General features: G+C 43.3%; 1 protein-coding gene across 1 annotated transcript in view; it reads left to right on the top strand.

The window, feature by feature from the left end:
* Window positions 1-23072, top strand: part of LOC311486932 (inositol 1,4,5-trisphosphate-gated calcium channel ITPR1-like) — a 60886-nt gene extending 37814 nt beyond the window's left edge. Inside the window, exons 40-55 of the mRNA XM_084542954.1 lie at window positions 530-730; window positions 2012-2122; window positions 2548-2643; window positions 2716-2850; window positions 3059-3166; window positions 3673-3904; window positions 5915-6037; window positions 10368-10543; window positions 10925-11089; window positions 11654-11843; window positions 12062-12154; window positions 12871-13019; window positions 14330-14495; window positions 15468-15628; window positions 20171-20332; window positions 21790-23072. Coding sequence (XP_084399080.1) covers window positions 530-730; window positions 2012-2122; window positions 2548-2643; window positions 2716-2850; window positions 3059-3166; window positions 3673-3904; window positions 5915-6037; window positions 10368-10543; window positions 10925-11089; window positions 11654-11843; window positions 12062-12154; window positions 12871-13019; window positions 14330-14495; window positions 15468-15628; window positions 20171-20332; window positions 21790-21876 — 2355 coding nt within the window. The 3' untranslated portion in view covers window positions 21877-23072. The remainder of the gene's footprint in view (window positions 1-529; window positions 731-2011; window positions 2123-2547; window positions 2644-2715; window positions 2851-3058; window positions 3167-3672; window positions 3905-5914; window positions 6038-10367; window positions 10544-10924; window positions 11090-11653; window positions 11844-12061; window positions 12155-12870; window positions 13020-14329; window positions 14496-15467; window positions 15629-20170; window positions 20333-21789) is intronic.
* Window positions 23073-23457: the final 385 nt, after the last annotated feature.

The following is a 23457-nucleotide window of genomic DNA, read 5'->3' as shown; positions in this document are numbered from 1 at the left end:
CCCCTGACTTGCTGACATTTCCTGACCTGTGTTCTGAATTTCAATCACCACACTCACTTATACAGAAACGAAACCACGTTGAAAATAGGCACCAGTTGCAGAACTTCCTGAGGCAGCTGTTTCCATATCGCGTATGTCTTGGTCTGGTTTCACTCCGGCAGACCAGACAGAAGACTTCCTTCTTGCACCGATTGTGTTTACACCACAAACCGTGGCAGGCTTTCATTAAATGAAAGGTCTCTGCACTGAATTACTCTGTCTCGCCCATTCTGACACTGCGTGGGTGTTCAGATATTGATTACCTTTGCTAGCCATGCTACCCAGAAGCTAAAGTATATTTTTAGTCCTCACTTCAAAGAAAAAAAGTCGTGTTTTAGAAGAACCCTGTTGGGTTTTGGGTTTAGCATTTTCTTATATGTCATTTTGGTATGTGTACATTACATCGCTCAAGTCCATAGTGATAACACGAGTGCCCAAACAGAAGGCTATCCTGTTTGAGTCTTTAATTTTTCTCACCGTCTTTCTCCAGAACTTTTTACGCAACCAGAATAACAAGAACAACTATAATCTGGTGTGTGAGACTCTTCAGTTCCTGGACTGTATCTGTGGCAGCACCACAGGAGGACTGGGCCTACTGGGACTGTACATCAATGAGAAGAACGTCGGACTCATCAACCAGACTGTGGAGAGCCTCACTGAGTACTGCCAGGGCCCCTGTCATGAGAACCAGGTGATATATGATGTACTTTTTTTTTATATTTCACCGGTAGTATTGCAGTTATTTCTGAGCCTAAGCCGTCTCGCGCCTTTCTTCAGCAGCCGCGCACCAGCCCACTCTGGGCAGCGGGCCTGTGTTTGTTCTTTGGCATAGATTAGCGTTGCCTGGTCTCCTCACATGATGGCGGCATCCTCTGTTCCTGCTGCTGTGGGGTCATTTCATGGCGAGCGTGAAGCTGGCATGACTAAACAAGCAACTGGCTAAATGCACTCACTGTTTGAACTGATTTCAATTCCTTCAAACGCTGCTAGAAGGCAGACTGCCAGACTAAACACGGCTCTTTGTTCAGAAATCTGTTCAGGGAGACAAGCGCTGGTATTATTTTATTTCCTGTTTGTGTGGTTTTTAAGTATGTTTGTTCAATTGTACCAAACCATCTGGCTGCCCAAGTTATTATATTATGTTATATTATATTATATTATATTATATATAACTGTTCAAGGGAAATTGTTTGCAAGATGCTCCTGAAATCTGAAGACAGTTGGCACAGTATTGGTTGAGCTCACTGGAAGTAAAGTTCCTACAGACGAACATGAGATCTCATTGCGGCTCCAGTTCTCCAGGTATTCTGCAGGTTACTTGTTCCAGTATCTTGAAGAACTTTCTGTGAATATACTGTGTCTTCTGCATCTTCATGTGACCCCAGACTGACTCTGTGATGTTGAGATCAAATCCCCAGTTGCAGGACTCCTTGTTCTTCCTGCCTCAGATGATCGTTCTAATTTTGGGGCTGCTGCCGCTTTCAGCAGAATGAGTTTCAGGTCGATCAGACGCTTCCCCTTTTGCTTCTGCGTGACTGAATATCCCGTGTTATTAAGATTTGCCAGGGAGCATTACAGAACTAAACACTGCTGATTGGTGTTTATTAGGTTAAGACGCTGTTTTTTTATCTGATCATGTCAAATTTTTTGTGAGATCTTTAAAAAGATTTTCAGAAAAAGTAAAAAAAAAAACGTCAGCACACATCCTCTTTCCTCACACATAGCCCGTGTTCTCTGCACGGCGTACATCCATCTGTTCTCTTGAAGCCATCCAGAGTGGTCGCTAATGGATTCAACGAAGTCCGCAAGGGTTAGAGTACGGTGCTACGACGAGTGTGTCCCCTTGTGCTTTTAAGTGTTCTCTTTAAATCCTTCTCATTCATGTGAATACAACGCACCGGGCATAATTCTATGAACCTGCCAGATCCAATGAACGGAGAGCACTGGCCATTTAATTTCTTTCCTTCCACAGAACTGTATCGCCACTCACGAGTGTAACGGCATTGACATAATCATCGCCCTCATCCTCAATGACATCAACCCCCTCGGCAAGAAGAGGATGGATCTGGTGCTGGAACTCAAAGTGAGTTTGTGAAGAGAGGAAACATTCAGCCGATAGTTCTGTCAGAGACACGACACATCTGGATTGCTTGAAGATTTGTTTTAAAAGTGTACTTTTCCGTCCATATGTGGGGGAAATGGATCAATGGATTACCGAAGTTAAAATACAATTTAAAATACGCAAATGCAGCTAAAGCTACTCGCTCATCAACTCACTGCAGGAAAGTTTCGAAACTATTATGACAGAAAGCATTCAGGTCAGACAATGCTTATACAATACTTCCCTGTTAGGTTCTCCATCATGAATTATATAACAATGACGAAGTAAAAATAATTAGACTTGGATTTCCTCTTCAGTAGTTCTCGAGTTATTTCCTTTTTACAGCCTGGAATTCTGAACAAAAAGAAGTTAATGATGTTGATCCGTGTCTCTCTGTCTTTTCACAGAATAATGCCTCCAAGCTTCTCCTTGCTATTATGGAGAGTCGCCACGACAGCGAGAACGCTGAGAGGATTCTCTACAACATGAGGCCTAAAGAGCTGGTGCGTACGACCTCACACAAGCCGTCTCACGCCGTTGAGTGGACGTTGTCCTGAGTGTTGGTGTGTCTGCAGGTGGAAGTCATCAAAAAGGCCTACATGCAGGGCGAGATAGAGGTGGAGGAGCCGGCAGAGGGTGAGGACGGAGAGGAGGAGCACTCTGCGTCTCCGCGCAATGTCGGTCATAATATCTACATCCTGGCGCATCAAGTAAGTGGAGAGAGATGGGCACGCATGAGAGAATGCTGCAGCCACATATGACAGATGGATCTATAGTGACCTCATGTTTACTGTGTGTCTGAATCAATCTATCCTGCATACTGAGCCTTTTTAGCCGCTAAATGTCAATAAACGTGGTTCAGCACGTGCTAGATAAACAATCTTTCTTAAAGATCTCTCGTCGTTTTATCTGTTTCAGTTAGCCCGTCACAACAAGGAACTGCAGGCCATGCTGAAGCCAGGAGGGACATATGGAGAGGGTGACGAGGCCCTGGAGTTCTACGCCAAACACACGGCTCAGATTGAGGTCAGTCGTCCGCTCCGTGCCCCGTCTAATCTGAGCCGTTTTATCTCTGCCTGCTTGCATTCCTTTTTTTTTTTTTTTTTTCTTCCGGTCACATTTTCCCGCAATTTTACTGCAGCATGTGTACAATCAGATATCCTGTTCCAAGATATCTGAGGCACACTTTGATTGAGGTATGTGAAAATGTTTTTCTTGGCCTGCTCCTGAGTTTCATTGTGTCTCGTGACAGAATGACAAACGCCTTCGGTATGTTTGCACGTTTTCCTGCGCGCGCTCAGTGAGCAGAAGGAATGCAGATTGTTGACAGAGTTCCGAGCAGAAGCTGTTGGTTAAGTCTATTAGCCGGCCTCGCAGAGAAAACAACCTTTTGTGTTTGCAGCTTAGCAGAGTTCATAACCCTAACGCCTAATTTTTATATAATCTGCAGACACTGAGCCTTAAAGAAGAGTGTGGGATGATGTGCTTGTATGTGTTTGTGATTGGTTGGCTGCTGCTGTGGTTGTGTCCAGATCGTACGGCTGGATCGCACCATGGAGCAGATAGTCTTCCCTGTGCCCAACATCTGTGAGTTCCTAACTCAAGAGTCCAAGCTTCGTGTCTACTACACCACGGAGCGGGACGAGCAAGGCAGCAAGATCAATGACTTTTTCTTGCGCTCTGAGGACCTCTTCAATGAGATGAATTGGCAGAAGAAGCTGCGAGGTACTCAAGAGGCTACTGGTAACACAAACACGGTTCCCTGTGCGTCTTTCTCCTCAACTCTTTATTAGTGCTTTGTTTACACTCTTTGCTCTAGCATCCCTCCAGGCCGCCCCCCCACCCCCTCAAGCCCCTTTCTCACATAAATACTCCATTAATATCAGGTTCATTTGACATTTTGGCGCAATAAGATGTATTTAAAATTGTTACGATGAAAACTTGAAGCACTGCAGCTCTACTTTGAAAATATTTCTGCGGTGCTTCAGATGTCGTAAATGAAAGCAACTATGTTTTAAAAAGGAAAAAAAGAAAACTCACAGCAACAACAGTAACCGCAGCTTAACAGATCTTGGCACCCTTCCTGGCGCCCTCAAACAGGTCTAACCAGTAACTTCATGTTTGAGCTGTGTCAACCACAAAAAAAAAAAAGAAAAAACAAGACAAAACGCCGGGGTGTTAACTGCACACTTAAATGCAAATGAGCAGCGTCTAAGTAATTAACAACCAGACACACTTCACAATGAAATGGGCGCAAACTAAATCCCACAACCGGCGTTTTGATGACTGAACTCATAAATGTGGCGTGTGAAAGGGGCTGCAGTCCGTCCGATTAACTCTGGACCCTGGAGGGATGGAAGTGGAGAGAGCATATAAACCTTGATAAGTTTGTTTAGTGAGTTCATTAAAAGCTAAGATGTGATAACAGTATATGCTGTAAAGTGATGTTTTCCACTCTGGAGTGAATGTGTTCAGGCCTGTCAGTGTGATGTAGTGGATGATTTACAATGCAAGCTTCACGCTGGAGTTTACACATGCTTCCTTTATTCTCTTACTTCATGTGTTTTGCAATGAGGTCACAGAGTTCCTGTAGTTTGTCTTTCTGGAAACTGAAAACCAAGAAAGGAAAGAAAATTCAACTTGGCCCGATGCATTTAGCTCCACTCAGCCAACTAGGATGCTCCCACTCACTTCCATCCTAATGGTATTAAAGGGTCGAACTGCTTCATCCGTGTGCCAGCTTGAGGTCATGCCCAGTAAAAGATCCGCTGCTGTGAATTTCCCTCTGGTGTCAGAGCAGTTCCCTTTTGGCCCGTGCTGATTCTCTCTCAGTATTAGCTTTGTTTACGTCTCTTCTCTCTCGTGAGGAGCATGCTGTGGCGTGTCCCATGATCAGGCCCGGGGCAGTATGAGAGAAACACCTCTTTCCTATGTGAATGAATCACCACCACAGCTGGAGACCATATTGTTCCGCTGGTGCTAACCACTTGTCATGATTAGAGTGACTTCTGTTGCTAAAAGTCCCCACCTGCAGTTCTTCTTTTCTAATGAATAGCTGGCCTCAAAATAGCGTTGGCTACGATACTGATCTCCTGACCGAGGCCTAAGTAGGCAGTGTGTGTGAGTGTGTGTGCGTGTGTGTGCGTGTGTGTGCGTGCATGCATGTACAACAATGTGCATGCAAGTATGTTTGCCCTCCTTAAAATAGAAAGTAACAGTTGAATGTATGTTCTTTAGAGGATCTTTAGAGGAGTGTTTTAGTTTTTATTTATTTATTTGATGCTTATTATAGCGATGTTTAATTAATGTGTTTCACCCCAAAAGTCAGTCTATTCATCAAATCCACCAAACAATATGACTGGTTGATTAAACATGTTAATATGTTGTGTTGCTGAAAAGAAATATAAGATGTGTTTACAACTGAGATTAATTGTTTTCAAAGTGAGAATTAAAATAAGCTGCAATGCTTGTGATGCATATGTAATTCAAGGATTTCAGCAACATGTTTAATCTGATGCAGAGTCGAACATCTTTATCTCTGCTTCATAATATTTATTGAAAATTAATATTATTAAGGGACAGAATCTGATCTTTGGTGTGAAACACTGATTGTTTTAGGTGTAAAGTTGTTGTGAACTAAAGTGGCCTTTGGTGTAGAACGCAGGTAACGTGGAGACGTGTGCAGGATGTTTGGATGCTGCAGTGTGTGTGTGTGTGTGTGTGTGTGTGTGCTCTGCAGTTTAATGACCTTTCCTGACCTGCCCCGTCCCGCAGCCCAGCCTATCCTGTACTGGTGCTCCAGGAACATGTCCTTCTGGAGCAGCATCTCCTTCAACCTCGCCGTGCTCATGAACCTGCTGGTGGCCTTCTTTTACCCCCTGGAAGGTGTCCGTGGAGGTCAGTTACTTAACAGATGTACTCTCCATCCCATAATTCCCAGTGCTCAATTGTCAGTTAAGACCGCAAGCATGTGAAGCTTTGACAGCGGCTCATGCGGGACGTGTGATGCGTTGCTCTACTGCATATTCACACATGCATGCGTAGTTAAGCGCTCAGGACCGCAAGTGTGGGTCCGTCTCTTTCCTTTAACACTGGGAGAACAACATTTTTTTTTTTCTTTTATCAAGCCCTGATTGCCATCTGCGTGTTTGTGCCCTGTGGTTAACACAATGAGTGTGACTATTGCAACACAGGAAATGGGAGTGAGAGGCGCAAACATTAGCTCCTTGGGTCAGGGGTGGAGCGTGAGGCATTGGGTACATATTGTACATAATCAGAAACCTGTATGGCAACGATGAATGTGAAAAAGAAATTTGGTTTGTTTAGCTCTTTATTTTAGGATCTGGTTGTTACACCCTTACATATTTTACTCCAGGTGCTGCTGCCAGGTAGTCTGTCCGCTCTGTGTGTCATAATAATAAAGCTGTCCTGGATCAGAAGTCGATATTAGAAGGACATGTAACGCTTCTTTGTAAGCCAATAAATTAGCAGCCACGCCCATTTTCTACTGTAATTTCCAGGTGAGAATCTTCTTCATCTGTAAATGAACTCGCACAAGTTTGAAAATCAGTCAAATTATATCACCTTCTCATCTCCACCTGAGGTTACAGGCTCGTTGGTGTATTGCCCACTGCTCGCATAACACGTCTGAATCTCTGTCACTAGTCTTAACGTATTGTAGATGCTGCAAATATAAATAATCTATTGTTTTAGCTGTGCAATTTGAGTCCAAGTGTTGTTTAAAAGTGTAATGCTTTTGCTTCAGATCTCCTAAAAGCCAAAGAAATAAACCGTTTTCATTCTGAATTCTGACGCCTCTCACTTTCCATCCCGAATATCTTTGCAGGGAATTTATTTATAGGACCTGGCGTGTGTTCAGATCAAATGACGTACAGTAAGGTGCATTATTAGTGCAAAGCTTCCACGGGACTAAACAGAACATTGTGTGCTCCCGTGCCTGTGGTTTGGGTGTAGCCTCACACCTCCCTAACCAAAGTGAGTTTCACCACAAGTAGAGGTGTGATGAGAATGTAATCCTAGCCGTCGATCTGGATCTCAAACTGCAGTACTGTCTCATTAGGGGAAGGAGGAGGATTCGTTCTTAATTAGGTCCTGACCTGTTTATTGACACGGAACCTTTTTCTGAGGTTGACACTGACGCGACTTAACACGCCATCAGATTTCTAGTGTCATACTCACACCGGTACTGGTTTGAGTATTCTTCTTCTCCATATGTATCACTTCTGGTAACTTGGTGTGTATCTATACGCGAGTGAGTGCGTGCAGACTGTAAATACTGTCTCTAGCAGGAAGTACAATATCATGCTGCAGCACTGACACTGGAGCTTCAGATACAAATGAAAGTGACACCTAACAGATAAGACTTTAACTGTCGGGTCTCTTTACTGTCATCTAGTCCACCACATTGCATCATTTTAGACATTCGTGTCCTAGCTGCTGTAGACCTGCTGTAGACCTGTTGCTCCTATATCCTCCAATTTGGACACGTAAACAAAACCGCACAGCATACAGCGTACAGCATAGCGTTGGAAGCCGTGATAAAAGGCGCCTCGATCCGTTCATTTCGATATTGAAACTGCAGATAGTGTTAATTTCTAGCTTCTTAGCCAATTCCCGTGCTCCGTCCTCCTTTCAGCGCTTGCCTCGCCGTCATATCTGACAAGGAGTTAACATTTTGTTTTTTCTTAGTGTTTGAATTTTGAAACTGATGCTGCATTCGTGTCCCAGCACAATATTTTAACCATGAACGTTGTTTTAAACTACATAATGGAACTAATAATCCAGCATTGAAAACGTATGTTCAGTTTAAAGTAGAACTTCTAAGTATCTCAGATGTCGGTGTAATGCCAAATACAGTTTTTACAGCGTATGCATCCAGAAGAAGAGTGAGACAAACAGCTCACCAACTCTGAATCAATAAAATATGAACTTGATTTAAAATAGCTTTATTAAAAACGTAGCAAAGACGAGGATAAAAAAAAAAAAAAAAACGGAGGTCACTGAGATTATTTGTGGGATCTGCATATTTGACCTCATCATATTAACCCCGGTTGGTCTGGTTCTCTCATGTAGCACTGATTTACACATTTAGATTAGGAAAGTCTGTCTGAAGTAAATCTGTTACACCTTGTGACCCGACACCAGAGACAGGAGAGACAGGTCTGAATGAATGAATGCATGTTTTTTTACGTGTAGGTTTTTTTTGGTTTTTTTTTTGCCGTCTCTTTTCACTTTCTTCTTTTTCTTCTTCTCTGTTCTTGAGTGCAGCGTTTGTGGAGATGTGAAAAAGCCGCCGCCGTTAAGGCTTTCATTGTTCCAAAGAGAAGACACACATTGTGACACGCATAAACTTTCAATTGTTCTGTCTGGGGTCAAACGGCGAGGTCCCTTTTGTTTGAACTTCCTCACAGTGGTATAGAAGAAACAAATAAAAAAAAAAAAAAAGGGTTGTTAGCTTAGAAACTCCATGTGGTTTTTCAGAGTCAAAGGTCCTGGACAGGCCAGTCTGTGAAAGATGGGTTAAGTTATGTTGGCTTCAAATGGAAGTCGGTTATAAAGGAAATAAATCTCAGCCTTAACTTGTGCAACGCAGAAAACATAATATGTCCTGATTTCAATGCTAACGTGACCAAACCAAACACCACAAAGTCCCCTGACACCTTATTGTACACCCCGTTCACGTTCCTGTTGCATGGTTTCCTGTAGGCGGTCTGTTTGAAGGGAAGCTGTGGTCGGGAACTTTTCCCAGTTGCAACCAGAGATGTGGATGTTTTTAATACCTTGAACAACGCCTGTTAGTGGCTGCACATCTCCCGTTCGGGTTCCTGATGCGATTCAGGTCAGGTGTTTTGTTTGTGTGCATGAAACTAACTACGTCAAAGTGACCAACACCCGGCCGCAGATGCTGATGGAGCTGTAGCTTGGCAGCCTGACAAGATCAGAGAAACCTGGACATGCAAAGTGTAGTGTAAGTAGTTTGGCGTAAAGGTCAGCCAGTCTTATAGCTGCAGAGTAAGCCAGTAAGAGAGATGAATGGCCTCAGACAGTAGGCGAGTGTGACGTCCAAGCTTCTGTGTCTGCGTTGCTTGCCAAGTCCGAGCGCCCAGTCAGCCTCTCGCGGTGCCGTACCTGGGATCATCCTTGATGAAATCGGCTGGAGCCAAGAGTATTTTTAGCCAACGAGAAGTTATGTAACAAGTACCTGTCATGTGATCTGTACGCAGAGTGACAAGGAGGAGGAGGCTTCAGAAGGGAGTGATGTTCTTGGTGTTTCAGACAAAAGAGAACCTGACCCACTTCCTTTTACAACTTAATAAATTGGTTCTTGTCTTAACAAGATTAACATTAAGGAAGGGATTCAGCCTCTCTGCTTTATTCTGTTCAGATTGAGCTCGTGATAATGCTTTGCTGATCTACAGTGATTGACGCGCAACACGTCACAAACAGAAATGCACACACAAAGGGTGAGGATAGGAAACGTTCCGTGTCATGACGACATGTAGTGAAACAAATACCACGCTGACCTCTTAGAGAGAAGTATGAAAAGTTAAAAACTTCTCCTCTGGGAAAAAGAAAGTTTCAGTTTCAGTGCAAGTTTCCAAAACACATGAAAAAAATATGTAAAAATGCTGAAATAGCATGCATGCTCTTCCTTTGCTCCAGCCTGTTCACGCCTGGCGTTAACGTGCATCTCAGGTGATCCAGTCATTAGTGGACCGCTCTGAGTAACTCTGCTGACATCTTACACAAGAAGGCATCTCCACATTCATCTCCAGTAAATGCCTGGGGTGGATCTCACTTCCTCACGTCATACGCACGTAAACACATTTCAGGAAGCGTCTCTTCACACAATAATGTCACTGCTGCAAATATACACGACTGGGAGACTGTAAAATCTCACTAATTAAAAAAAAAAACAGACAATGATTCAGCCTGAGGACGGTACAAAACAAGATATTTATCTCTTACTTTTACCATGTTTTGGTTTCATTCACACCTGTACCCTCCCAGTAAAACATGTGCTAATGCCACGTTTGTCACATTCACGTTGATTCAACTGTTCTTTTGTGGTTTAGCTTGGCGTACAGATGTAGAGGATGTGTGGCACGTATCACCTCCGAGTGCCTGGATTGACGTTTGAAGACAAGAAAAAACAAAAAATGTTTGACTCACATCCTCCTCCTAACGCGACTTCCTCCATCTTCAGGCACTCTGGAGCCCCATCTGTCTGCTCTGCTGTGGATGGCCATGCTGGTGTCTCTGGCTATTGTCATAGTCCTGCCTCAGCCTCACGGTGTAAGGGCGCTCATCGCCTCCACCATCCTGCGCCTCATCTTCTCCGTGGGCTTAGAGCCCACGCTGCTCCTGCTGGGGGGCTTTAATGTAAGTGTCCATCAGCGTGTCCTGGGACGCAGCGAGGATGTGCCCCGATACGCTTTAATTCTCAATAGATGGTTGACTGCAATTTGCTTTGGCACGAGGGACGGTCACATGCCAGACGTTAAACTTACTCATAGAGGAATAATGTGAACATTCTCCTAGATTTTGCATTCCAGCGAACATGCAGACGCACAGGAGGTCGTATTGTAGCTGCTAACAGACGTGTCACTCACACTGTAGCAGTTAGGTGTGATGCATAAGTGGGAGATTCCACTCTGGCTCTCAAACACATTCCACTTTATTTTTAGTTGTTTGAACAAATCTTTATTTTACTGGCTTTGAACTCGCCGGTTATTCTTTCTGCGTGTTTCCATTGTTCTTCAGTTGTGTAATAAGGTCATCTTCCTGATGAGCTTCGTCGGGAACCGAGGGACCTTCACGCGTGGATACAAAGCCATGATCATGGACGTGGAGTTCCTGTACCACCTTCTCTACCTGATTATCTGCAGCCTCGGAGTCTTTGTCCACGTCTTCTTCTACAGCCTGCTAGTACGTGAGACACAAAAACATATGTTCTTATCCCTATATACACAGATCAGCCACAACATTATGACCAGTGAAAGGAGAAGTCAAGAACATTGACCATCTTGTGACAGTTCAGTGTTCTGCTGGGAAACTTTTGGACCTGGCATTCATTGGTGTGGATGTTACTTAGACATGTAGCACCCACCTAGACCAGACCAGGCACCACAGAGGCCCCCTCCCCTCAAAGGCCCCCCCACTAACAACATCCTGTTGCCAGACACCACAGGACACCCTCAGAAGTCCATTCTCTGATGAGTCACAACTGTTTTGAAGACCTACACAATATAAGGAAGGTGGTCATAATGTTATTCCTGATCGGTGTACATATTGTACTAAAATAATAATTATACTAATCCTGGAAGAATGGGTTCAGTTTACATAATATATAAAGTCAGGCTAGTGTGAAATTGTTCATTTGCATCGGTGCCTGGAGAAACGTGAGACTCGCTTGGTCACATGCTGTCGTCTGCACACAAAGCTCTTTGTTTTGACACTGTACACACATTTCCGAATCCTTCCTCTTTCCAGCTCTTTGATCTAGTCTACCGAGAAGAGACTCTGCTGAACGTAATAAAGAGCGTCACCCGCAATGGCCGCTCTATTGTTCTGACGGCCGTTCTGGCCCTCATCCTCGTCTACCTCTTCTCCATTGTGGGCTACATCTTCTTCAAAGACGACTTCATTCTGGCCGTCGACAGAATACCCAACAAAACCCTAGGTACGTTGAAATGCGAGCGTCTTCTCCTTCCTCCCCCTGCTTCTTGCACTCACTGACCCACGGCCTCAAGTGACCCCGTCTCCAGTGAATGCCTGAGAAGCACGTGGGCCACCTACTCTTTGTAACACACTAAGATTATCACCATTATTATAGTTTATATAAATGCTGTTTCACGTGCAGTTTGTGCATAATGCCTTGTCTCGTTCCCAACTGAACAGAGCATGGAGCCAGCATGGTGGGAGAGTTCTTCTCTGGAGGAGTATGCCAAAAAGAAAACGGAGAAAACTGTTCAACAGAGGCCGTGATGGATGGTAAATGTGTGTACATGTATGTGCGGAGTCTTGGTGACGGGGTCGACCAGTTCACTCCACATGTTTTTTTTTTTGGTATGCAAGAAATTGTGTTTGTGTGCTTCTGTTTGTCGGTGTATTTGAAGGCCCTCATGTCCTCGGAGATTTGTGACTCACCCTCTGAGCTGAAAATCTGGGCAGCCGGGAAGTCATGGGATTAAAACTGGCCGGGGTAACTAGGGTCTTTCAGGGAGCTACGTGAAACGTAGGGGTTTAGATTCTTTGTGGTGTCAGAAGACCGACCCTAAGACCCGACGTCGTGGCCCAGGGTTGAAAGGTCAGGGATTACTTAGCATCAGGTACAAGCGGGTCGATGGGTCCACTCGGTCACCCTGCGAACAAAGAGTTCATGCAAACTGACTAACCTTGATGCAGCACCTTCAAATTCATCACCCAACAATTGCCTCCTCAAGCTGCTTGGACCTTGTCTGTTTATCACCAGGATGGCTAATTATGGTAGTCTGGTGACTTGTTGAGAAAAATTCCCAGTCTCATTAAGATCTTAAGGCCCTTGATGGGACTGATTCAATAAACCAATAATAGTGGCATTGGTTGTATATTGGATTTAAATGATTCTATTCTAGTGAGCCTCATTTTTATGGGTTTCTTTCGTTATTTTTGATGGTTAATAGGAATGTATAGTAATGTGTAGTAATTATTCGGGTATGTCTCCGTAGCCTCCCTCTCCATCCAGCCGTCAGCAGTGGTGATTGAGGACAAGGAGCGAACGTGTGACTCCTTGCTCATGTGCATTGTCACGGTATTGAGTCACGGCCTCAGGAGTGGAGGAGGTGTTGGGGACGTCCTGCGGAAGCCATCCAAAGAGGTACGAAGAACAGGAACACGATAGGAAAGAAAGACAGAAAGAAAGACATCACAACAGAATGCATGAAAACATACTTCCACATTCCCCGAGCACCGCCACAAAGATTAAATTAAACTGAATTCAATTAAAGCGGCCATTCATGTCCTCATGAGGACAAATGAACAACCGTTTCATTTCCTCTAACTTCAAAAAGAGCATTATATTTTTGACCCAATAAGCAAAAAATAGAACGGGTGACGAATTTTGCAGCCGGTGGCATGTATAAAGGGCAGTGAGGGCTATGGTATGCGTGACTGGCAGATGTGCTCAGTGGAAAGTTCACGGGGTTGCAGAAGGGGGGACTTTCATAACTCCAAACACGCCAGAAAACGCATTAATGGTGCTTATCCAGGATGAAGACAAGCTCGTACGCCACCGCAGCATGCTTCAGATCTGCAGCTTGACCCACAGAATGAGGGCATGACTCACACAGTCTTATATAAACTTACTTAGCTTAGCATGCATCTGAATTCTCTGCACTGTTTTCAGTTGTGTCAGGTTCGACAGGATGACGTGCGTACGTGTAACTCGGTAACTCGCGCTGTACACAAAGATGTCACTATGAGTCACCTCCGTGTGTTATTCTGACGCTATTGTTGTTCTTTTATTTGTCCTTGTACGGTAAATAAGAGATTTCCCAGTTCTAAATAAAGACCGGATCTATTTTGGCGACGCGTTGAAGCTCCACACATTAATTTTTAAAGTCCTCTCGTGGTCGTTATTGCTTCTCTTGGATTTTTTTGAGCTTCACCGTGCAGAGTGATGCATGTGCAGAGTTCACTTTTGTGTGCTCACCTCAAGCCTCACTTTTAAAATGCGTGCACATTAGCATGATTCGTGGCCCAAGTGAAACCTCTGGTACACATACACTCAGAAACCACATGTGTCCAGCACTTCAGCTTCTGTGATGAGAAACGTTTCCACTCTGTATTTATAGATTCTTATTTTTCTATCAAGCAGGAAGAGGAGCTGTAGTTTAGGAATTTAGCAAATTAAATAAATCGACTCGTAAATCAGATATTTTCCTATTCCTTTAACCTCTTTAAATCGAGTCTTCTAAATTCCAAGTCATACAGGAGCTCAACGATGAGCTGGCAAACCCGTGAATGACTGGGTAATGATATTATTTTAACGTACACGTGTACTCTCAATTGCAGTTGTACGGTTGAGTTTCTGAGCTGACTTATTATCCCCTCTCAAGTGTGACAGCAGCTCGTGAGCTCATTTCGTTTTGTTCTCAGAGGTTTTGTGGCTTTTTTTGGCTTCAACAGGAACCTCTGTTTGCAGCCAGAGTAATCTACGACCTGCTCTTCTTCTTCATGGTCATCATTATCGTCCTCAACCTCATCTTTGGTGTCATCATCGACACGTTCGCCGACCTGAGGAGCGAGAAGCAGAAGAAAGAGGAAATCCTGAAGACAACATGTTTTATTTGCGGTGAGGAAGTAAATGAAGACTCGTTCTCACCGTCGTGTTGTTCTGTGTGGTGATTTAGAAATGAGTGATTAAATGCCGTCTTGTTTTTAGTATCCGAGCCATTCCTCTGACTCAGCAGACACCATTTTTTTTTTTTTCACCTTTATGGGAATGTGACTCACGACCTTTGACACATCTTTTCCTGTGTTTTTCCTCTCACTGCTGCATCTTAGTCGTACTCCCTTCTTAGAATTTAAAAAGTCAACTGGCATCATCAGTTCCATTCGAGCCGAAGCTGCAGCTGCTTCACTGCGCCCTGCGAGCAACGCGCTCAGCAAGTGTGAACGCCGAGGCTTGCAGACGACGGCGAAATTAAGAGAAATCGTACGAGTGGTCTGCTCTTGCATGAGTGTGCAAGAGCCGTAGCGCAGCTTCACGTCAGGGTTGTTTGCAAAATGGGGGCTGTTGTTCTGGGTAAACAAGCAGACGCCTCCTCTTCCCAGAATGAATAGTTAGTCATGGCAGGTGTTGCTGTGGAGGAGGAGTGTTTCTTCCTGTTGCCATATGATTCTTGACCATGTTAGACTGTACGCCGGCCTCATCTGTCACCCAACAGTCACTTCTTGGCATTTCATCTGAATAGTCAGCAGTCCAGATTGTGTTTGGCAACTCTTTATTTTTTTTTTTTCAAAGGCATTGTGTGTGTGCGCGAGGATGTGTATGGATTACCGGATGGGGCGAGCGCTACGTTGACTTTTTAGCAAATCTCACTTCTGCCGTCTATTACTTCTAGTTTGTTCCTCATTTCGGTCACAAGAACAATTATGTCATCATGCAACTCAGTATAGAGTCAGTGTATTGCTTCACCCTTCCTGAGAAATGAGAGTAATGTTTATTTGGTGTGGGTGTGTGTGTGTGTGTGTGTGTGTGTGTGTGTGTGTGTGTGTGTGTGTGTCCTGTGTGGTATTTGTTGGATTTTATTTTTATCCTCAGGTTTGGAGAGAGACAAGTTTGACAATAAGACGGTAACATTTGAAGAGCACATCAAAGTGGAGCACAACATGTGGCACTACTTGTTCTTCATTGTCCTGGTGAAGGTGAAGGACTCAACAGAGTACACTGGCCCGGAGAGCTATGTGGCTGAAATGATCAGGGTGAGGATGACGTCACTCATGTCAGATGTGCAAACACCGTTCACACACAATCACATTTGTTTCTTTTTATAGATAAAGGGGCCGTGTTAGAAATAAACTGATTCCAGGTAGTAGGTGTTAAAAAGGTCTTTAAAAACATCTACACCCTGAGAGACCGCTGGAGGTCTTCAGTTTAATCTTACCTGCCACAGACAGGAGCAAAAACTTCAGTTAACATAAAATAAACACATTACCAGTTCATCCATCAGTTTCCATTTGTGTCTGGATCAGATGAGATCAGCTGATCGTATTAATTCATGTATTTGATGATTTCATTCAGTCGTATGACCATGAAAACAGCAATAAAACACTTAATCTGAGGTTTTAAGCAACTCTGCAGAAATATCATTCTAGCTCCCTTCCTTTCAGAACGCAGCTTCCTCGTCGTCTTGTGAAGTACAGGTAACAATTCATGTGTGGCTCAATAACGACATGTGCAGACGTACCGTGCAACACAGCTGTCGCTGTGGTCTTTACTGAGGTTAACCTTCACTCTTGAAGAACATTGTAGGCGACGTGACATTATGACTCCGGTGTTCAGGCTTATATAGGTCTGGACAGAATTGATTATCGCAGCCTATTTGTTTCCTGTGCTGGCGACGCGCAATTCTTTTTTCTTTTTATTTATTTATTTTTTTGAAACCTCATTTGCTCCAGACTACGACGGCTGCGTTATGTAATCCCTGCCTCCGTGGCCTTGAATCCCTCCAAAGTATTATCACATCAGTCTGCTCCGTGAACGGAGAATTAACATTCAGACAGAGTCGGCCATCGGCATAAAATGTGTTAATCCCCCAAAGCAGCCATGCCTAGCTTAATCGTTAAACACACACACAGGTCTCACCCCACGTATCACCACATGATGACCGCACTTAGACCCACCGGCACTATTTGGTCTCTTATACCATATAAGTGTTATAATATTGAGATTAATATTAAGCTATATGCACGTCCATATTGTCTTTTTATGCTGCTAGTTATTCAGTCAGATGACATTTGTGGAAACCTGCCATTTAAAAAAAAAAAACAACAGAAACCAGAAAGCAAATGAATTGTTTTCATTGATGCATCACAGTGACAGCCTCTGAGCGATTAGAAAGCATTTTAACTGCCGAAGGAAAGCCCCTTCTTCTGAAGTGGTTGCTTCCCTGACGCACTTGTGCTTGTGTCAGTTTCTGACACACTTTCTGACGAGACGCCATTTAGCCCCCCTCTCTTATCTTTTGGCTTGATCTGCTACACTTAGTCTTGTGAGGAACCACCTGATTTGGGATTAACCTCCATTCTCTCTCTCTCATTAACCTTGCACCCCGCTGAGCCAAAATGAGTTTGTCAGGGATGCCTTCTGAACGGCAGGTTGAAGGGTCAGGCTGAGCAGAAAAAGGCGCACATTATGTGAAAGACCCCGATGACCCATCAGCTGACCTAGTCATCCCTCACATCAAGTCTCAGCTTCACATGCAAGTGTTTAATGCCGAGCCTCCTCGCCTCGTTATCCCCAAAGACTGTTGAGTTCACGGAGTTTGGGGAAATGTATTTACTACGGCGTTCGTGGGGGCTCCGTCGCTCAGTGTTTTTTATGCAATATTTTGTTGTTGTTTGACCGATTTGACCCGTTTTTAACAGACACAGACAGAAAATACAGTGAGTGAGAGAGGGTTCTCAGTATGATTCAAGTTTCAAGACGTTTGCCGTCATGTGTGCAGTAAAAACAGCAGTTCAGACCGTACAATGACGTGTGCAAGTCTCCATTACTAACGAACGCCGCTAAATCAATCAAAGACATATAAAAGCTACAGAAGCAAGGTGCAAACCAGATGATGCATATACGATGTGCACAGAACGTCACTGAATTCATTCTGTGGAAACATATAGAAAAGCTGTGTTGATTAGATGCCTCTATTTCTGTTTTGCTTTTTGTAAATACACATTTAGCCTGTTTATCAGTGGTTTGCATCAGCAGAGTAATGTGCAAGGGCATTTTTTTTTCTTCAATCAGTACAGCCTTTCTCCCACTGTGTTTCGATTTATTTGATGCAGCAGTACCATGGAAGAAGCGACAGGACAGAAGGGGGTGTAGAAGTCAGACAAGTCTGACAATGACTGGGACTGACGTCAATTGTGGAGGGCTCTGGGTGAAATGTCACAGCTAAGGTGTAAAAAGGATGATGCTAGGTTCACGCTCACTGCCCTAATTCTTGTTGTGTCCGATACTGAAAGACGCCCCTGCTCCATGGGCAGATTTCAAACACTTTCTGAGTCACAGCAAAAAAAAAAAAAAAAAAAAAAACTTCAGCCGCGTCTGTGTGTGTGTGTGAGTTTAGACGTGCGATATTTTTTTGGCATTTTTTTTGCATATTGTGTAGTGAGTGGGCTGTCAGCTCGTCAGGTGGCTTGTGGCATGACTGTGACGTTTTCTGTTGGTTTTTTAACCACACAGCATCCTGTTTCTCTGTCATGGCCTCTGCGGTTTTAATAATGAAAAATGTACTTCCGTCATTTCCATTGAACCGGCGTGTTGTAGTCTTAAAGTCGTGCCTGCACTTATCAGTTTACTGGAAGCGCTTTCATTTGTAAACAGTGGATGGAAAGAGAGCCGGGGTGCTGGTGACACAAACACGTCACACAAACACTCACACGTGTGCCTTTGGTTGGAAATGACCTTTTTTTTTTTTTTTTTTTTTTATTAAGAAGAAGAAGAACTGTGTGCAAAAAAAAAAATAACGTTTTTGCAATATCACAGCTGTATGTGATCATTACTATATGACGAGCGCTGTGCTTCATCTAATAATGATAAAATGATAAAATCAGCACATACTTACTCACACGCAACAAATATTGCAACAACAACAAAAAAAGTCATATATTTATTAAAATGTGTAAGTATATCATGAAAAGCCGACGCTGGGTTCAGCTCTAGGTAAACACAGCCTGTATCTCTTTGCATTCAGGAAGGGGAACTTGCTCACAGCCGTCCTCTTCTCCTTTCACAATGAGTTTGTGCTACTCATTATCTTAGTGTTGTGTGATTCCCCTCAGCCTGCCGTCTGACCCAGGACGGTGTTTGTGGTGCGCACGGCCACCTCACTCGCCCCTACGTCTCCAAATCGACCACTGAAACCTAGGGACTTTTTCAGCCCGGCTCTTTGGCACCGTGCCGTCTCTACCCAGTCACCTCAGCGGCGGCTGTGCAGCATCCTCCCTCTTCATTCATGCAGCATTCATGCAGCATTCATGCAGACGTGTTTGTGCTGACTGGAGGCGCATGACGGCGACATGGATGCGTGCTTATGAAGAATTAAATATAGACGCCTTCACATGACTTTGGCTGTTTGGGGGAGCGCGTAATGACCGTGGCATGTAGTGGTCAGTTGTTAAAGGAGATAGAAGCGTGAAAGAATGCAGCAGGGTGGCGCTTAGACGAGCTGAGCAAAACACCACATCCTCTGAGGAGGCTGCTGCTGGGTTCCTTTTACATTTGTGAATCAAGTGCATTAAAGTCACATTATACTGAATTTAGATGGATAGAGACGAATAGACGAATAGCTTAATTGATTCAGTGGAAAATTCTTTAAATCTCACATCAGAAGTGAATTTAGTTTTATCAATCAATTCAATTTACTTTTCTTACAGTCCTTACAAGTTCAGTCCTGGTTGTAAATATATAACTGGGCTGAAAATAATTTAAAAAAAAAAATCCCATCACACACACAGATGTGTTTAATAATAGACAGTAATGGCTTTAAATGAACTGCCTCTGTGACATCTTGTCAGCCGTTTTAAAAACTCCCTAAACTGTGACTTCATCTGATAAAACCTACATGATGGTGCTTGTGTTGGCTGCTGCTGAGGCCACTGTGCCAGCACTGGTTCATGACACCTTTCAGTAAACATCACTTAATACCAATACATCTGAGAAACAAACTTAAAGAAATTCCTTTAAACACAAACTCCAGCGGAGCCGAATAAACTCCGGCGGCTCGGTTCTTCATCTCCTGCTGCTGTTGTGATGAACAGACCTCTAGATTTCTTGTGCTTTCTTGTTCTCACAGGTTTTGTCTGCGGCTGACGGGAGCTCTGAGCCGTGTGTTTAAGTCGAACGAAGCGGTTTCCTAGTCTCGCCTTTTTTTTGTGTGTGTGTGCGTGCGTTTGACAGTTTTAATGTATGTACAGCAACACGAGGCGTGACAAAAACATGTCACCGATCAGTGAACCTCCTGTTATGAGTGATTTCAAGAGTGCCCTCGTATCCCATGTGATTCTAATATGGAAAGTCCCATCATGATTAGTTTGATTGCTCTTTCAGAGCAAGGTTCAAATCACTGCACACAGACAGAGAGATTAAACAAAACACAAGTCACACGTGGCTTGATGATCAGTGTTGTACGTAAAACTGGCACTTCTTGGGAAATTGCAAACAAGATTGGAGAAAGTGCCAGGGAGTGTGTGATGAATTGGGTTTTAATGCCTTGGCACTAACTAATCCACATTTATTCTTGACAGGAGCACAACCTGGACTGGTTTCCACGCATGCGGGCCATGTCCTTGGTCAGCAGCGACGCGGACGGGGAGCAGAACGAGATCAGGAGCCTGCAGGAGAAACTGGAGTCCACCATGAAACTGGTGTCCAACCTCTCGGGCCAGCTGACCGAGCTCAAGGAGCAGGTTGGTGTGACGGGGGCGACACGTGACTGAGCGTTGACGTCTGCCACTCAGACGCTTCGGAAAGTGTGATGAGTGGCAGACGTTTCTGTAAAGACGTGGACGCTGCTCGGGGTTTGTTGGTTCGCCGCTCGCTCGCTGCCCTTTAGATGCAGGGCTTAGTAAATGCAAAAGGCGATGAGTCATAGTTCACGACAGAGCTCACGAGGCTCTTGATATGATTTTAATTGAATCATCGAACAATCATGTCTTTAGTTTGAATGCATGTCACTATTGAGACGTTGGCAAAGATTGGTGGTTTTATTTTTCTTATTTACAAAGATGAAACTCTGGATATTTAAAATCACACAACATTTGTCTTCTCCTTTCATAACGGCTGCGTAAGACAGTTGTCCTGTGAGAGACGACCAGTGTGTGACTGCACTGTATAGTGTAAGAATACATTCTGCTGATATCACAACTAAAGGCAAATAAAGGCTAATATTGCACAATTTCTGTTTCTAGTAAACAGAATTGTAAAAAAAAAAAAATGTCTTTAACCCTGAAATGAGAACTATCAGAGAGGAAGTGAATGTCTCTGAGACATTTTGACCCAGACAGACGGAAATGATTATTGTGTAGCTGAAAGCTGTGAAGGGCACAGTAACATCAGTCACATTTCACTCTGTCCGTCGTGTTAGGGCCTGTTTAAAAATGATTTGATTAATAAAAATAAAAAAAACATCTAAAGAGTAGGACGTGCAGACATTTGTTGATGGATTTAACTGCTCAACTTTGTCATGAGCTCGATTCACGGATGAGCACAAACGGCCAAATTGTGCAGCAGGCTCTCTCTATATTGGTTTATTCCAAATAAAATAGTTTAATTGAGAGATTTATTGTGAAAACAAAAAAGATAAAGGACAGTAGGACAGTATTTTACTGCTGAGTTCAGACATAATGTACTAACATGATATTTTTCTCTGACACGTCCCTCCACGCGGAATTATTTCTTCTGCAACACTCATTACGGGACCACTCTGTCCTCTCACTTTTAATATTGTCGTGTTTCAGTGCTAAGGTGCAAATCACTACCTTATGTTAATTAAAGTTAATTCTTAGCAGAAAAGCCGTTCTTGTTCCTGCTGCTATGAAGGTTAGCACCTGTGTTATGACTCATGTGCCTCTCTTGATCTCTGAAATTTCTATTGACTCACTCTCAGTCTTAGTAGTTTATATTCTTCTGCTTTCTTCAGAAGACACGGTAAAGTGGATGACAAAGCTGGCAGGATTTCAGAGCAACCCGTTCCAGTCGAGCACGGCGCCGAGTTTGTGCGGCGTTTCTTTCCACAGATAGATCAGAGAAGCTGGCAGCTTTTTCAGCAGAAGAGGACGTGCATGGCGGCTTTTGTTTTTTTGGTTATTATTATTATTTATTTTCCTTTTTTTTTTTTAAAACCTGTTATCTGTGTGTTCTTCAGATGACAGAGCAGAGGAAGCAGAAGCAGCGTATCGGCCTGCTGGGACACCCTCAGCACATGAACGTCAACCCTCAGCAGCCCGCGTGAGCTCGGCTTGGCGGCGGCGTGAAGCTTGGACGGAGCTCGCAGTCCTCACCCCGAGGTTGCACATAATGTATACTGCACTGAGTGTCACTTATAACGGTAGGGAAACACTGTAAAATAGATAGTCATAACGCGATGTGTAGCTCTACCCCACGCACGTGTTGCTCCGGGCGGTAACACACACCCATCTCGTTCTGTTCAGTCGGAGTCGGTGCCAAATGCTCTAGAAATAAATCAGATTTCTCATCACATGGCCTTTTACAGGTTGAACTTGATTAAAAAAAAAAAAAAGTCGACTGGACAGGAATGAGCCCCTTTTGTTGTTCATATTTGTTTTTTATTTCACTTTAATGTTTTCTGTTTCTATTGCTGGCTTACTGAGCAGTATTAAATGTCTTATTTTTGTATGTTGTGCAATATATTAACTTAAATATGCAACCTCACCGGTGTGTGGATTTAAGTTCCATCAACTATGTCTTATTTAAAAGTTTTGGGCCAATGGTTTTGTACTTTACTGTCACTGGATAGGTTAGGGAGTTGTTCGGTTGTCTGTACCTGCACAAAAAAAAAATAATAATAATAATAGAGTTAATATTTAATAAGCCGGCCTTCTCGATCTTTCTTTTATTTCTTGAAAACGCGCATACTTCCTGAGTGACTTCTGCACTCGGTAGCGAGGTAGTTTCCTTTCACCTGTGTGAATCCGACGGTGTCTCGTCTCAGCGCTATACTTGTCTTATGATATATCTTATTTAACAGGGTCGTAAAAGACATTTAGAATATTAATTTAAACCGTCACTCATGCTATTACAGTTTGCTCTCAGGAGTTGTGCAATTTGTACGGTAATAAAAAAAAAATCACAGGCAGAATCCTCCCCCACCCACCCTTTCCTTTTTTTGCAAACTTGCTCCATCTGTGCCTGTTCTTGTCCTCCAGCTGAGTCTCTGACATGTTTGCTGCTTTTCTTTAACCTTTAAGTTCTTAAAACATATTAGTTCTACTACTTATTTATTTATTTTATTTTATTTTTTTGGACTATATATGTGTACATAAGGTTTGTTGCTTACCTTCGCTTTTGTATAGAAAAATGAGCTGAAGAAAAAAACTCTTATGTATGTTAAGACTAAATAAAATCTAAGCACTGTCAATTTGTATAATAAAGTAGAATTATTTATTAAAATGGATGTAATTATCCTTTACTTCACACATTGTGTTTGTGTGTTTATTGTTTATGGGATTACTATGAAATGTGATGTTTATTTTTCAGCGTTGGCTTTAAAGAGCATTTCAACACCTTCCGTTACGCACTCGTGACTCATTTGTGTTCATGCTGGTGTTTTCAACTATTTTTAATTTAAAATCCAGTAAATTGTGCGGGCACGCCTTTAAAAGCACGAAAATAAAGACGGGTCGCGCTTTGAGAGGACTGAGCGAACGTACGTCGAGTTTCTTGTGACTTTTTAATTATTTGATGTGTTTGTGCACAGATTAGTGCAGGAATTTCAGTCAGCGTTTTCCGGTTCAAAAAATAAAGTGGGCCACATCCTGATTCAATCTTTCGGCTTTCGGAGAAACCGTCTCTG

The sequence above is a fragment of the Chelon labrosus genome, assembly GCF_963514085.1.
Source record: "Chelon labrosus genome assembly, chromosome: 4".
Taxonomy (NCBI): domain Eukaryota; kingdom Metazoa; phylum Chordata; class Actinopteri; order Mugiliformes; family Mugilidae; genus Chelon; species Chelon labrosus.
The sequence above is the reverse complement of the archived record's forward strand: the minus strand, read 5'-3'. Positions and strand labels throughout refer to the sequence as shown.